This window comes from Balaenoptera ricei, chromosome 8 (genome assembly GCF_028023285.1).
Source record: "Balaenoptera ricei isolate mBalRic1 chromosome 8, mBalRic1.hap2, whole genome shotgun sequence".
In the NCBI taxonomy this organism is placed as follows: Eukaryota; Metazoa; Chordata; class Mammalia; order Artiodactyla; family Balaenopteridae; genus Balaenoptera; species Balaenoptera ricei.
This window is the reverse complement of record NC_082646.1, coordinates 74,591,374-74,606,412: the sequence shown is the minus strand read 5'-3', so window position 1 is coordinate 74,606,412 and position 15,039 is coordinate 74,591,374. Positions and strand designations below refer to the sequence as shown.

The 15,039-nt window shown below is 52.1% G+C and overlaps 2 protein-coding genes across 3 annotated transcripts in view; both read left to right on the top strand.

The window, feature by feature from the left end:
* USH1C (USH1 protein network component harmonin) overlaps positions 1 to 7,278 on the top strand; it is a 52,245-nt gene extending 44,967 nt beyond the window's left edge. For both annotated transcript variants that reach the window (XM_059929578.1, XM_059929579.1), the window contains 4 exons: positions 133 to 232; positions 3,030 to 3,136; positions 4,501 to 4,556; positions 6,918 to 7,278. In XM_059929578.1, the coding sequence (XP_059785561.1) occupies positions 133 to 232; positions 3,030 to 3,136; positions 4,501 to 4,556; positions 6,918 to 6,930 (276 nt within the window). In that variant the 3' untranslated portion in view covers positions 6,931 to 7,278. The remainder of the gene's footprint in view (positions 1 to 132; positions 233 to 3,029; positions 3,137 to 4,500; positions 4,557 to 6,917) is intronic.
* A 6,571-nt stretch (positions 7,279 to 13,849) lies between these two features.
* Positions 13,850 to 15,039, top strand: part of ABCC8 (ATP binding cassette subfamily C member 8) — a 74,894-nt gene continuing 73,704 nt past the window's right edge. The window contains exon 1 of the mRNA XM_059931214.1: positions 13,850 to 13,997. Coding sequence (XP_059787197.1) covers positions 13,850 to 13,997 — 148 coding nt within the window. The remainder of the gene's footprint in view (positions 13,998 to 15,039) is intronic.

The following is a 15,039-nucleotide window of genomic DNA, read 5'->3' as shown; positions in this document are numbered from 1 at the left end:
TCCCTGACGGCACTGCCATTGCCCCATGGCTTCTCCCGCCCTGTCTGTGGCCCCGACAAGAGGCTCCTGGGTGCCCAGGTGCCCACAACCTGTTGTCTCCTTGGCTCCAGAGGCCTGTTTTCTTCTCACCAGGAGGGAGCCTTAGACCTGGCCCTGGAAGGCGGAGTGGACTCCCCGATCGGGAAGGTGGTCATCTCGGCTGTTTACGAGGGCGGAGCCGCTGAGCGGCACGGTGAGTGGGGACCAGCCATGCCCCGGTTTGGGGATGGTGTGATGGTTATACAGGATCCTCCAGGAAAGCAAACAGCAGCCTTCTGGGAGTGGGCACACCATTCTCAGGAATGCCCTCCCACCTGGATCCGCCCACTCATGCATCAGTGTCCCACATGTGACCTGCAGGCATATGACAGTGCCAGGATCTGCAGGCACACAGCAAACCAGACACCACTTTGCCCTCCGGGGGCTCCCCATCTAGTGGTGAAAACATCCTCAGAATTGCCAGGTGCTGACGATAACAGTGTGGTCTGCTGTGGGCTGGCAGAGGACTGAGAAGGTGGAGGGACGCTGTGGGAACCCTGAGGCCCCTAACCTATCAAGGGCAAGAGGGCTGCTGGGAGGGCTCCCTACAAGGGTGATACTGAGCTGAGCCTTTAAAGATAAGTTGATGCTAGCCTTGCAAAGGAGGGAAAGAGCTTTCCAGGCAGAGAGGACAGCACAAGTAAAGGCAAGAGAGAAACCATCAAAACGTTACCCATCCTTTTCATAATGATAAGAGCCAACATCTGTCAAGAACTAACCTTGTGCCAGGTGTTATTCTAAGTACCTGCACATAACCTGTGTCTGGGTAATCATGTGTATTAACTCATTTAATTCTTACAATAGATACCGTTATCACTCTCATTTCACATCTTAGGAAACTGAGGCACAGAAAGGTTAAGTATAATACTTGTTCAGGACCCACAGCCAGTAAGGGATGGAGGCAGGACTTGAACCCAAGCAGTTTGGTCATTCGCTTTACTGCCCAGCACAAGTGCCACCCCTGCTTGGGACCTTCTGCAGCCCTGCCCCCACCCAGCGGGGCAGGGGCCCTCTCCCACCCTGTGTCTCTCCTGTGGCATGATCTTCTTGCTTTGCCTTGATCCCCTTACCAACAAAAACACCCCTGCTGATGAGTGAAGCCTTTGTGGACCCAGCACAGACTTGTGCCTCAAACGATCAACCCATTCACCTGATAATGTCTGAAACTCCACCTTCTTCCAAGTCTGGGCAGCTTTTCAGTACTCCTGAGTCCCTTGTGGAGGAATAGGTGCCCTTGAAGAAGGAGCCCCTCACCTTTGCAGGCCAGAGCAGGGAATCCAAGAGTCAGATCCCTTCTCTGCAGCGCTAGGCTGGAGTCTCTCCCACAAGCCAAGGCGGTAGAATGGAGGGTGGGTGTGGGCCTGAGGCAGGAGGTGGAGTGATGGCAGTCACCTGGGCACACTGGCAGCCAGGCTTCTGTGGGTTGCTAGGGCGAGTCCAGCTCTGCCACCCGGGGCCTTGGTGACCTCGGCCCCTCACAGCCGCACTTGAGCCTTCATTTCCGCTATAGAAGGGGGGCCTGCTCAGCTAGGCAGCTGCCATGGCCCACCGCTGCCCACCTGGCCAATGCGCTCCACCTCTGTCCTCATTTCCTGTGCCAGCTGAGGGAAGGGTTGATGCTGGCCCCACCTGTCTGCCATGTCTAGCAGGGAAAGAGGACCAGGATGGATGGGTGGCTTCCTGGGCCCTCCCCACCTTACAAAGCCCCAGCCCAACCACTGCCTTATTGGCCCTGAGGCTGCATCTTGGGTTTGTACAAAGTGAAAATGTGGAAGCTACCTCTCCCCAGGCCCACTGTCCAGAGGAAACTGCTGTCTACAGTTTGGTTCCACACTACTTTGGACATACAAGCAGCTGGTGAACGTTCCCCAGGAGCACATGTGTTTTAAGCCACCATAGCCACCATCTTCAGCAACACACATCATAATCCTGTGGACCTTCATGCCTGCAAGGCTCCTGAGTAAACTATTTCAGCATAGCACAGAATGTTCTGTGGACACCAGAACTGGGAGAAATTGCTCAAAAAAAAAGAAAATAAGAAAGGGTTCTGAAGTTGAAGATGTGTGTTAGATCTACTTCTCAGAGAGCCACAAGGCATATTAGCATATTCAAGGTTCTGACAAGTCCTGCAGTGAGTAGCTCTGTTTAAGCTTATAACGTCAGTTTTTCTCAAACTACTTATTAGATCACAGATCCGCTTATCCAGGAATACCTTCAACATCACTCATTTATTCAAGAAATATCTATTGAATTCCTATTTTGTGCTAGGTATTTTGTTAAGTGCTGGAGATATAGTGGTGAACTAAAAAGACAATCCCTGCCCTTATGGAGCTGACAGTCTGGTAGGAGGGACCACCAGTCAATAAATAGATATATGGTTACAAATTGTGAAAAATGCTGTGCAGAAAAAGACCAGGATACTTTAATAGAATAATAGGAAAGTTCTACTTGAGATTGAGTGGGCAGTCAGAGAAGACCTCTCAGGGTTTTATCTCAGATTTGGAAGAAGAGGGAAAGAGAGCGAGGGCAAGTGCACGGGGTGGAACAGCATGTGAAAGCTCTGAGGCAGGAAAGAGCTCAGTCTGCTCAGGGACCTAAAGCCGGCCAGCACGGCTAGAGCACAGAGAGGGACGGCTCATAGAACTAGCTTGTGTTTCTGGTAACCTCCCTGGAAATGCAGGTCTGCTTCCCTCTGCAATCAGAGGCCCATACAAAAGCTGGGGTGGCAATAATTCATCACTGGTGTCCCGATTCTACTGAGCTGGGGTGAGGGTGTGTGGATGAGGTGGGAAGGAAGTGCCCTTTGAGCAACCTGGTCGATTGTTTCCCCTTGTGCTTTCTGAGCCCATATGAGCTTTCAGGATCCAAGTCAGGCCCCTTCTGCAGCCCTACAGTCGCTCCCCGTTTTCTATATACAGCCCAGTTGGCCAGTCAGCCTTATCTTCCTGCAGGTGGCATTGTGAAAGGGGATGAGGTCATGGCCATCAATGGCAAGATCGTGACGGACTACACCCTGGCTGAGGCTGAGGCTGCCCTGCAGAAGGCCTGGAATCAGGGGGTAAGAACAATCCCCCTCCCTTTTTCCCTCCCTTGCCTGCCTGCCTCAAACCCTGGCCTCTGCAACCAGGCCTTACAGTCAGGGTGCCCCATCCCAGGGCCAATATCCAAGGTCCAGGTAACTCCTGGGTGACACTCACATACCCTATCCAGCCAGTGGTCTTAATCTGACAAGATAGAATTCAGAAAGTCAGTTTCCAACCTTGAATCCAAAAAACAAGTGGCACAAATAGACTCCAGAAGACCAGATGTGGCAACCCACCCAAGAAAAAAACTTAAGGTCTTCTCTAAGTACACACCAAACAGGAATCAAGAGAGTGCTTGAAAACATTAACAGAAGTAGAGGGCCCAGAATGGAGGAGGGGCTGGTGGTAGTTTGCTCTGGCTCATTAGATACCCACCTGGGTCAGGGCCACCACATAAGGTCTCCCAGGCTGTGCACTACACAATCCGAGGGGGTGCCCTCCTACAGACTACAGTGTGAATGGTGCTCGCTCATGTTGTGCAATGCACAACCTGTGCAACTGTATGCAGGCAGCCGAGCCTGAGGTATTAAGTTCAGTGCCGAGGATGCTGACCAGATGGGCCTGGGACCCACATGAAGGGATGTGGAGAAGAGAAGACTCACGGGTAACATGATGACTGTCTTTAACTATCTCAAGTGCTGCATTAGGGTAGAGGGAGCGAAAGTTTTCTGTGATCTTGAGGGCAGAACTGGATTGGATGGAGGGAGGTCCTGAGGAGAGATTTCAGTTCAATATTAGGAGCTATTGCATGGTAGAGGGGCCTAGTGATATTTCACAAAATTTTTATTGGATACACCCAAGCCAAGGATGGACAATGATGGACAAGCTAAGGATGGCAGCGATGCCATTGAGGGGATTCAAATGTTAGGAGCAGAAAGCTAGGCCTAAAATTCCCCAATTGGCCGTGCATCAGAATGACCTAGGAACTTTGTTAAAAATACCGTTTCCCAGGACCTAACCTCAGATTTCCAGGCACCAAGTCCATGAATCTAGAATTTTAAGGAATTCGCCAAGTGATTCTGAGGTTGATGCCCAGCCAGGGTCTGCAGATCAGCATTTGGGAACTTGGTGTCATTCAAGGACCTGGCAACCCTGGCTTCTATGGTTCTGAAACCTCAGAGTCTGGAAGCTTCCCCCAGACCATGGGATTGCACAGTGAGGCCCTTCCCCACCAGGAGGACCTCCAGCCCCACCTGGGCCCACCCCCCCCCCCCATGGGAAGAAGGCCCCAGCCGGCTGATCCTGGGCCATGGTGCCCCGGCATGGGAATGGAGTGTCAGGGGCAGACATGCCACTGACCGCTGAGCGTGCCTCAGAGTCACATGGCTTCTCCCCACAGGACTGGATCGACCTTGTCATTGCCGTCTGTCCCCCCAAGGAGTATGACGATGAGCTGTAAGTGTGTGCGGGTGCCTGGCCCCCTACCTCCTCTCCCTCCTCCTCTTCCTCCGGGATCTTGGCCACTTTCTCCCAGCCCAGCCCCAGTCCTCATCCAGCCTAACGGAATGGCCCAAGCGCACAAAGTCTAGTAGTAATTGATCCTGGAAAGCTCCCAGGCTAGAGCAAGCCTAGAACTAAGTCACTGTCCTCAAGCATTGCCAGAGCCGCCTTCAAGTCGGTCTTGTCCGGATTCTTCTTTCCATATGCAAAACTGAAGCCCAGAGAAATTCAAGGTCTCAGGCCAAGTAAACAGTGAAGCTGGGACAAAGCCTCAGATTTCTGATTCCCTACTCAGAACTTCGTCTCCTGCCCCATCACCAGCTAGTTTAAAGACTTCTGTGTCTTGCTCTCTGGAGGGTCTTCCTGCTACGTAGCTGCTTTCTCTCATGCAGCCAGGACCATAGGCTTTGGCCCCATCCTGCAGGCTTTCCTTGGCCCAGTCTCTGTCTTTCTCTGCAATTCCCTGTATGGTCTGTCTCTCCCTATGTCTGTTTCATTCCTGTCTCTGTATCTGTGTGGGTCTCTCTATCTCATTCTCTCTCTCTCTCTCTCTCTCTCTCTGTGTCCTTCCCCTCCCTCCTGCTCCCCCTTCCTTCCTGTCAGTCTCTCTCCCATCCATCCCTCTCCCCTGCATCCTTCTTCCCTTCATCTCTCTCCCTCTTCTCTTACCTCTCCTTTTCTTGCCTCTCTCCACCCCTGGCTCTGGGTCCTTGCTTCTCCATCTTTGCCACCCTGCATCCATTTTCTCTCTCTCTGTCTTTCTGTCTCTGCCCCTGTCTCTCTCTGTGCCTCTGTGTGTGCCTCTTACTGTCCCCCACCCTCACTTCATCACATCACCTCCCCACCCCTGTGCTTGCCTGTCATGACGGTGCCTACCCACTCCCCCTCCCAGCAGAGGCCGAGTCCTGTGTACATCTTAGAGAAATCAAGGTCTTGTAGCAACTAATTCTGGAACCCAGGCCCTAGGCAGGACCTGAGGCAGGAGCCAAGTGAAGGGAGAGGTCCGGTGGAGCTCTGCCTGGAATAACCAAGCCCTGTTTTGTGTTTCCTGCTCCGCTCTGCATATGTAGCTCTTCTTTTCCCTCCTCTGCAGCAGAAAGCCCCCAGCTGGTCCGAAAGCTCCTTGGAGACAATGCTCCCATGCTTAGACACGGGTTCCTCCTGCAGCTGGAGCCTGGCAACCCCCGCGGTGAATAGGCAGGCGGGCTGCAGGGCCCCGTCTGTCCACGCTGCACGTCGTGGCTGTCTGCTGCCCATGCTGTCGGCAGGTTCTTTGGACTGGTGTCTGGGGATTCGCCATCCCTGAAGTGCCACCTGGGCCTGCTGTTGGTGACACTGGAATTCTGTTGGACTCAAAGGCCCTCCCGCTCAGGGAAGCCAAGCAGAGCCCAGTGTGCGGCATGCTTGGGACCTGTGTGTCCTGACTCACCACAGCCCTTGGGATCTGCCCTGGGTCCCACATAGCACCCCAATGAGCAGGATAGAGCAGTGAGCGCCATTCTCAGTTGGGCACAGGCAGTGCCTCAAACCAGGCACGATGGGCTGGGAGAACCCAAAGGAAGCACAGCCTGGGTTTCCCCTTCCCTGTCAGCCCCACCCTCTGGGACCTCCACAAAGCCGCCATGCTTGGCCAGAGCCAGGGCAATTAAGAGGCAATTAACACTGGTCCAGAGAACCAGGATTGGCCTATCGGAGTTGTCCATGTCCTGTTGTGACCTGCTGTGGCTGAGCCCTGCTCAGACCAAACTGTCCTCTGTGCCTTCTCTCTCCCTTGACTCTGGACTCTATCTGTGGGACACTGTGGAGCCCAGCTTTGGGATGTATTTCCTGCCCCGTGACAGGGCTGTGCCCATGGACAGAGCTGGTAGGTGGCCGTGAAACTGGTGTTTGGTGTGGCCTAAAGCCCATAGCTGGCAGCATCTGGGGCAGACCCAAGCCTGGGCTTGTTGACTTTTCTGTTGCAAGTTTCTCATGCTCCCAAAACAGTTGGCCTCAACTGTGGCTGTGGCTTCTGGGATGGGCTCGTGGCCCTTTGTTTTCTATCACTTGTCATCTGCTCTGTGAGGGACCTCAGTGCCTTTGCCTTCTGGTCCCCTCCTACCTCATCCCAGGTGTCCCTTCTGCGCCCTCCCTGGCCTCCTGTGTGCCGTGGCTGGGGTGTGACTGCTGGGGGCCTCCACCAAGAGGGGCATCCAGAGGTCGGCAAGGCCTTGTGCCTCCAAGGGGCAGGGTGTGCTCCCTTTCGTTGGCCTTGCCCTCGGCTGAGTGCTCACCCACAAGACCTGCACCCTCCTGCTTTGTTCCTCTTCTCCACAGGACCTTCTTCTGAAGTTCAGAGGAGAAACCAAACCCACCCGTAGAAGCCAGTGAGCTCTGGACCCACCGTCCTGGACACCATGCTTGGAGCCAGCTGAGCCACCGCAGCCTGCAGGCACCTGGAAACCCATAGCCAGCACCCAGGGATTGCAGACTCCCTCTGGCCCTGAAGTAGGGCTGCATAGGAACACTTCGGGCCACCCCTCTGAAGGCCAGCATGGAGGGAGGGAGCAGCTAGCCGTTCTGAAGAGGCCCCTTTTGCAGGGTTACGGGGGAACCCAGCCTACACCCAGTGGATACCCAATAAATGTCTGTAATCAATTGGCTAATTGCCTCAAATACAGATCGGATCACCCATTGACTGAGCCAAGTTATTTCTTCCAAGTAGGGGAGCAAGCAAACCTCAACACCCTCCCCCCCAACCCTCTCCCACCAGGGGGCTGGATCAGCAAAGGAATTTGATTTGATTCTCCAGCTCCAATGGAAAAGGTGATGCTTCTCTCCAAACCACCTGGCTCACTCTTCCTAACAAAACTTCTCCTTATGGTTACCGAGGGGAAGGGTGGGGGGAAGGGATAGTCAGGGAGTTTGGGATTGGCATGTACACACTGCTATATTTAAAATGGATAACCAAAAATAAATACATACATACATACATACATGAATACATAAGTAAAATGGATAAGCAACAAGGACCTACTGTATAGCACAGGGAACTCTGCTCAATATTATGTAACAACCTAAATGGGAAAAGAATTTTAAAAAGAACAGATACATGTATATGTATAACTGAATCACTTTGCTGTACACCTGGAACTAACACAACATTTTTAATCAACTATACTCCAATATAAAATTAAAAGTAAGTAAATAAATACACTGGGGGGAAAAAAAAACTTCTCCAGGATCTGTCCTTTGCTCAAGCCCCAGAGCACCCACGTCATTAAATGACTGTCTTCTCAAGGGCACATTGGCTATTCAGAAAGCTTAAAATTAAATATATTCACCAATTTGAATTTTTAATGTACTATTTTTAGCTAAAAATAGATTTTGACTCTGTACAGAGCATGAGGGGGGAGCGCTTCGGCAATGTTTCCTTCGAGCAGGTAAACATTAGGTAGTGGCTGTGGGCCTGTCTCAACACCTCTGTCTCTCTCACCCCCAACTCTCCTTCCCTCCCTCCCTTTCAGGTCTCTGCTTGCCTGAGTAAAGAGGTCATTCTTTGCCCAAGCACCAGAGAGAAGGGTCTTCTTCCCTCCTCCCCAACAGAATCACAATGGTAGGACTTCCCTGGTGGTGCAGTGGTTAAGAATCCGCCTGCCAATGCAGGGGACATGGGTTCGAGCCCTGGTTCAGGAAGATCCCACATGCCATGGAGCAACTAAGCCCGTGCGCCTAGAGCCCATGCTCCACAACAAGAGAAGCCACCGCAATGAGAAGCCCACATACTGCAACGAAGAGTAGCCCCCGCTCGCCCCAACTAGAGAAAGCCCGTGCACAGCAACGAAGACCCGACGCAGCCAAATTAATTAATTAATTAATTAAATTAAAAAAAAAAAAGAATCACAGTGGCAGGCATGCCCACACGTACCTCCATTTATACACCAAGTTTTCACCAGTGCACCAAGAAGTAGGCTGTGTACTTACATACAGGCCTACACTCAAGCGGCCAAGTCTAAATAAGGACCGTGGTCTTGCTCTGCAGACACCACTTCCAAACAAGTCCCCATTACCTCCTCGCACCTCCTTCCAACTGGAAAGCTCCCACGCCCCTTCTGGCCTTCCTCATTTAGCCCACCCTTACCCCAGCCCACCCCTGTTTCTCAGCAGGATGTTCCAACCTGAGCTCTGCTACCTACTTTGCTGGGAGTCCTTGGGCCAGTGACTTTCTCTCTCTGCCTTATGCTCACCTGTGTAATGATGATTCTATCACCTGCTTTAAAGGGAGATGATGATCAAGCTAGATAACGCTATAAGGGGCTTGGCACTTTGCTCTTGCCCACTTAAGTTTTAGGTAGGAACTCAATCAATTATTAAAAATCAGTAAGTGTCGCAGCATTATTTATAATAGGCAAGACATGGAAAACAACCTAAGTGTCCATCGATGCATGAATGGATAAAGAAAATGGATAATGGAATATTAGCCATAAAAAGAAGGAAATCCTGCCCCCTGCAACAAAATGGATGAATCTTGTGGGCATTATGCTAAGTTAAATACGTCAGAGAAAGACAGATACTGTATGACCTCACTTATGTGTGGAATCTAAAAAAGCTGAACTCATAGAAACAGAGCAGATTGGTGGTTACCAGAGATGGAGGGTGGGGATGCGGGATAGGGAAAATGGATGAAGGTGGTCAAAAGGTACAAACCTCCAGTTATAAGATACATAAGTTCTGGGGATGTAATGTACAGCATGGAGACTATAGTGAACAATACTGAATTGTATATTTTAAATTGGCTAAGAGAGTAGATCTTAAAAATTCTCATCACAAGAAAAAATATAGCTATGTAAGGAGATGGATGTTAACTAAACACAAGGATAATCATATACATATATTTAATCACTATGTCATACATCTTAAATTTATACAATGTTCTATGTCAGTTACATTTAATAAAACTAGCAGGGGGAGGATCAGTGTCTTGATCAGTGTCTTATCTTTGGATAAAAAGCCCTCAGCTGATTTGAGAATTGAAAAACTTGATATGAGGTCTATTGTTTGCCAGGCTTTCTCACACATTTGATCCATAAGAGAGGGCTTATTCTTCCTCTTTGAGGATCAGAGAGGCTGACTTGCCCAAGGTCACATGGCTGGTCAGGGTAGAGCTGGGACCTGAACTTCCTGAGCATAGAGCTGGGTCCAGGATCCTCTCCTCAGGTGACAGGAGCTGAGGTCCCTCTGGGGTGGGGGGGAGGGAAGAAGCTGAAGGGAAGACAGGTGGTCCAGCAGCGCCCCCCTACCCTACCCCTGCCTGGCCTCAGCTCCTGCTCTGGCAGGGCCCTCCAGGCCCAGAGAGCTGAGGCTGTGCTGTACCTGCCAGAGGCACCTGTCAGGGGCCAGGCTGTGCCAGAGAGAGGCATCCTCCTTGTCTGAGCCCAGATGGGGATCCTGCTGCAGTGTGGCCTCGGGTGGGGAGAGGGGCAGGCCAGTGCACCTTATGGGATCCCCATGGAGCTCACATGCAATCATTCCCCTCCATCACTAATGGAAGTTGTCTCCAAAGCAAATCACTGCCAGGTCATTTGTGAGCCTTCTTCACCCACAGGTGAGGCCCCACTCAGCAGGACCCCCTCACACTCAGGTTCTCCCATCTGGCTCCCTGATTAATGCCAGTGACTGATGCCGTGACTGGGTATTTCCTTTGGCTTCTAACACAGAGAAGAGGCCTAATGCACAGATGTGCAGGTTTCCCCAAAAGTCTGTTCTTTGGGGGCTGCACGCCTTCCTCGGGACATGAAGACTGAGAGGCAGTAAGATCCTCAGTACCCTCAGCATCCCGTTAAGGAGTGGCTAACAGGCAGGTAGGGAGGCTGAGCACAGTCTCCTGATCTCAAGAACTCTCTCTCTGATACACCAGTTGTCTGTTCTCCACCTGGAATTTGCTAGAAGAGCTAGAAGGGACTTTTTTGAAGCCTTGCGCCACGCTTTCCTTTCCCTGCACAAAGGAGGGGAGGGGCCCTGCCTGCGGCCACACTCACCTAGTGGGCCCGGGAGCGCAACAATCCAGGTCCGTGAAATCCTTCCCAGGTTTTCCATTCTGCTCTGAGGAAGGCTGAGACTTTTCAAAGGGGAATACCCTTGCTCCAAGCCTGCTCCTGTTGTGAATCCTTCTTCCATCTCCCTGCAGCAGAAGCGAGCAAGCAACTTTGGAGATGGGAAAGCGTGACTGAGATCCAGCGCCTCCCCACAGAGACATTGTAGCTCTGCGTCTGTTTCTGTTGCAGAAATAAAATGGTTTCATGCTTCACTGACTGCTCTACATCTATGCCTTGGACATCTTTCCGTGTCTGTGTACATAACCCTACTTTACTCTCTGTATTTGCCTCACAGTAGTCCACATTATGGAATTATCATGTTGTTTGTTCGTGTGTTAGTTTTATTTTAACCAGCCCTCTATTGATGAACATTTGGGTGTTTCCAAGATCACAATCCATGTTACAGCAGGAGTCCTTTCATGCCTCTTTATGCACCTGACTCCACACTTTTCGAGATAACACCCACATGATGGGCAGGGTGATGGGTATCCTCACTGGAAAGCTAGGTGTAGCTAGGAATTTGTAGGTGGAATTTGCCCACAGTCACGCAGTAGGTTTGTGCTAGAGATGGCAAACGTGGTGCCCCCCTCCAGCCTCCTCTTAGTCCCAGTTGGTGATCCCTTAATTGTCCTTTACACCTGGGTCCAGCTTGGGTTGGACCAGCCTTTTTGTTTATTTCAAATGGCCCAGAAGAGGCAAGTGTGTGGGATGTGCCAGGCACTGTGTGCTGAGTGCCAAGGAAGGGAAAAACCACTAGATAACCATGATTGATTGAGGGGGTCCCATGGGTGGGCACCCAGAGGATGAGGTAGCCAGGACCATCTTCCAGGCTTACACAGCACATTTATAACTGTGACCTCATTTTAATCCTCTGGGGTCTGTATTACTATCTTCCCCATTTAGAAAAGAGGAAATTGAAGCACAGAATGGTAACTTGTCCTACATGACACAACTAGTAGTGGTGGAGCCAGGACTGAGGACTTTAAATATATATATATACCTACCACTGAAAGGAAAAACAGCACTGCTGAAAGTGTGAAAAACTAAAATTATAACTACAAAAACAAAATGGCAACAGAAAGTTTGAAAAAAAAACTTGGAGCTGAAAACAAAAACCTAAAAGCAATTTTGTTAGGTGGCCAAGGGCACATCTCATCTCTTTGTTTAGTTTTTTTTGTTTTGTCTTTTTGCCGTGCTTGGAAGCTTGTGGGATCTTAGTTCCCCAACCAGGGATCAAAACTGTGCCCTCGGCAGCAGTGAAAGTGCAGAGGCCTAACCACTGGACCATCAGGGAATTCCCCATCTCATCTCTTTGAACCTCAGTTGTTTCATTCTTACAGAAAGAGAATGGTAATAACAGTAATTATAAACACAGCAACGGTAGCTAATGTATACTATGCACCGCCCTAATGTAACAGCCATTTCCAAGTCTGAGCTTCCCCCGTGGGCTTGCATTCAAACATACATATTTAATATGGCTGTAATCAAAGGAAACACACAATTTTGTTCCTTCCTTTTTCACCTGACATTGTCTCATAAGCTTTTCCCACTTGACTACATAGACTCAGCAATCACTTTTTCAGTGGCTGCATTCACCCAGATTAATTAACTCCTGCCACTGGTACGGGATATTTACAGCCACCAAGTTTTCACTATTTTGGCTGATACTGCAGGAAACATCTTTTGGCCTCAGAGAGATACCCAAAAAGTCGGAGACTGTCTGAGGACTTTGAACCCTGAGCTCCTGCCCTCCCCAAGCTCTTCACTCAGCCCCACCTGCCCTCTGCTCTGGTTCCTGGTTCTGCCCTGGCCTCTCTCAAGTCCTAAGGCAAAGCTGAGTCCTTGCCTGACAGTGTCTTGTAAAGGCTTCGAGCCTCAAAGCAGCCTCAGAACAGCCTCAGTGAAGCTCATAGGGAAAAGGGCTGAAGAGAGCTTCCTTGATGACCCTCTAGCTCCTCCTGAGAACAGATGCATTTATGCTCCATATCCTTAACTCAGAAATTTCTTCTAAAATCTAACCCCAAATCCCCTTTTGTCTTCTTTCTTCATAGGACGTAAACTTTTTTGGTCACAGACCTGTGAGAATTTCTCCAAAAAGTATAGGAAGGCATAATATTGTCTTTACGATTTCACCAGGTTCTTGAACTCCTTAAGCCTATCTGTGTCAGGTTAAGGATACAGCCTAGGGTATCTGACACTATCTCTTTCCACCCCTCTTGGCTGCCTTCCATTGCCTTCACTGGTTATAATTCCACGAGCACCTCTTTTTCAACCTTGGGCGGTGATCTGTTCTATCCATTCACCTGCCAGTCGCTGGAGGTTTCAATAATGTAATAGACGCATGCCTGAGGTAGATGGGGGCTGGGGAGTGCGGGTTGAAATTCGATGAGCTGAGTTCAAGTTATGCTTCCCTACTTGTCGGCAGTGAGACCTTGGGTCAGTCATGTAACCTTCCGGAGCCTTAGTTTCCTCACCAGAAAAATGGGAGCAATTAACCTGTACTTAGCAGGAGTATTGGAAGATTCCGTTTGTGAAAGCGAGGGATACGCTGTAAAGCACCTATGAACGTCCCCCGCTTGGAACCACTTTCGAAAACCTTCGAAGCTCCCCGCTAGGTAATGTTTTTGAATGCTTTTCCTATTCATATGGGGTGGGGCTTGTCCCACACTGCCCCACCAGGACCCTCCGCTCTAACTATACCCACAAGAGCCAGGCCCAGGTGAGCTCACAGCTCAGACCCCGGGCAGGGAGGTCACACTCGAGACTCCGACCGCGCCCACTCCGGAGCCGCGAGGACCCTCCTCCTCTCTTCTGCACCACTCACCCTCCCATCCAGACTCGAGCACGCCCACCCACCCAGCCTGTCTTCCCTTCTTCCCCAGCGCACGCGCGCGGCGGGGCACTCACAAGGCGGCCCCCAGCGCATCGTGCGGGCCGCCACAGCTGGAACTCTGCCCCAGCGCGGCCCGGCGGGTCGGGCTCCCCGCCGCCCCCCAGGCCCCTCAGGTAGAGGAGCGGGGCGGGGTGGGAGAGCCGGAGCGCCGACGGGGCGGGGCCCGCGGGGTGGGGGCTGGGGCCTGACGGCCGGGCCGGGCGGCGGAGCTACAGGGGACAGAGCGCGGGAGGCGCGTGGAGCCAGCCGCAGTTGGAGCCCGAGCCCGAGCCCGCGCCGCCATGCCCCTGGCCTTCTGCGGCAGCGAGAACCACTCGGCCGCCTACCGGGTGGACCAGGGCGTCCTCAACAACGGTTGCTTCGTGGACGCGCTCAACGTGGTGCCGCACGTCTTCCTGCTCTTCATCACCTTCCCAATCCTCTTCATCGGTGAGCGCGCGGGGCGAGCAGCGGAGGAGGGGAGGACGGAGGTCGGGAGGGAGGAGGAGGAGGAGGCGCTGCGCGCCGCAGCGCTCCGCGTCCCCTTGCGGCCAGGCGACCGCCGCTCGCCTCCCTCTTGGGGTCCCCTGCTCTGTGTTATGCCCCGCGGTGCCGGCGCTCTCACACCCGCACAGCCCTCACTCCCGGGGTGTCCCTGAAACCGCACGCACCACAACGGAAGCTCCTGACCCAGGGGACCCCCAAGTTTTGCCACCGCAGGGCCAGAGCTGGGGTGGAGAAAGGGGAAAGCAGGGGTCTCTGTACGCGCTGGAAAGGTCGGGAGTGGGTCGGGCTGTAACCTCAGAGGCGCTGTGTAGGGAGCCGGGCCACCCCTCCCCCAAGGCACCCTTCTCGTCAGCCGCAGCTGGGCCCAGGGAGGAGTGCAGCCTGCGCCTCAGAGGCTGGGCTGGGGGCCCTGCGAGCCCTGTGCTTCCCAGGGGCTGAGCCCGACAGTGGTCGGTAGCCTCCGGCGATCCTGGGCTTCCACTCGCCCCGATCGAGAAGAGGCTCCGCTTCCCCAGCTAACCCCACCGCGGCGCGCGCGTCTCCGGAGCGCAATTTCTCGGGCTCGGGGCAGAGCCGATCCGACTTAGCAGCGACCCGGACGGAGGCCATCAGCGCCCCTGTTTGAAAGCCCTCTGCAGAGTTCGGCGTCACCGCCCAGACAGTCGTGTGTGCCTCTTTCCTAGGGTCCCCTTTATCTCTCTCCAAGACCTCGAATTTCCCAAGCTAGCTAGCTCTGTCAACTCATAGGGTGTTCCCTGCCTCCCCCAAAACGTGTTAATTTGCTCTAATTAAGAAAAAAAAGCAAATCTTAAGATTCATATACAGCTTTTGAAAAGAAAGGAAAAATTGCTACAAAATTAAAAAGAGGAGGATGCTGCAGAAGCAAAAAGTTGCTAGTTGTTGACAAAGACAACTAGAAATAGGAAGGAAGCTTATGCTCACATGTGTATCAGAAATTGTACCAGCATTTACACTGTTGCTCTCA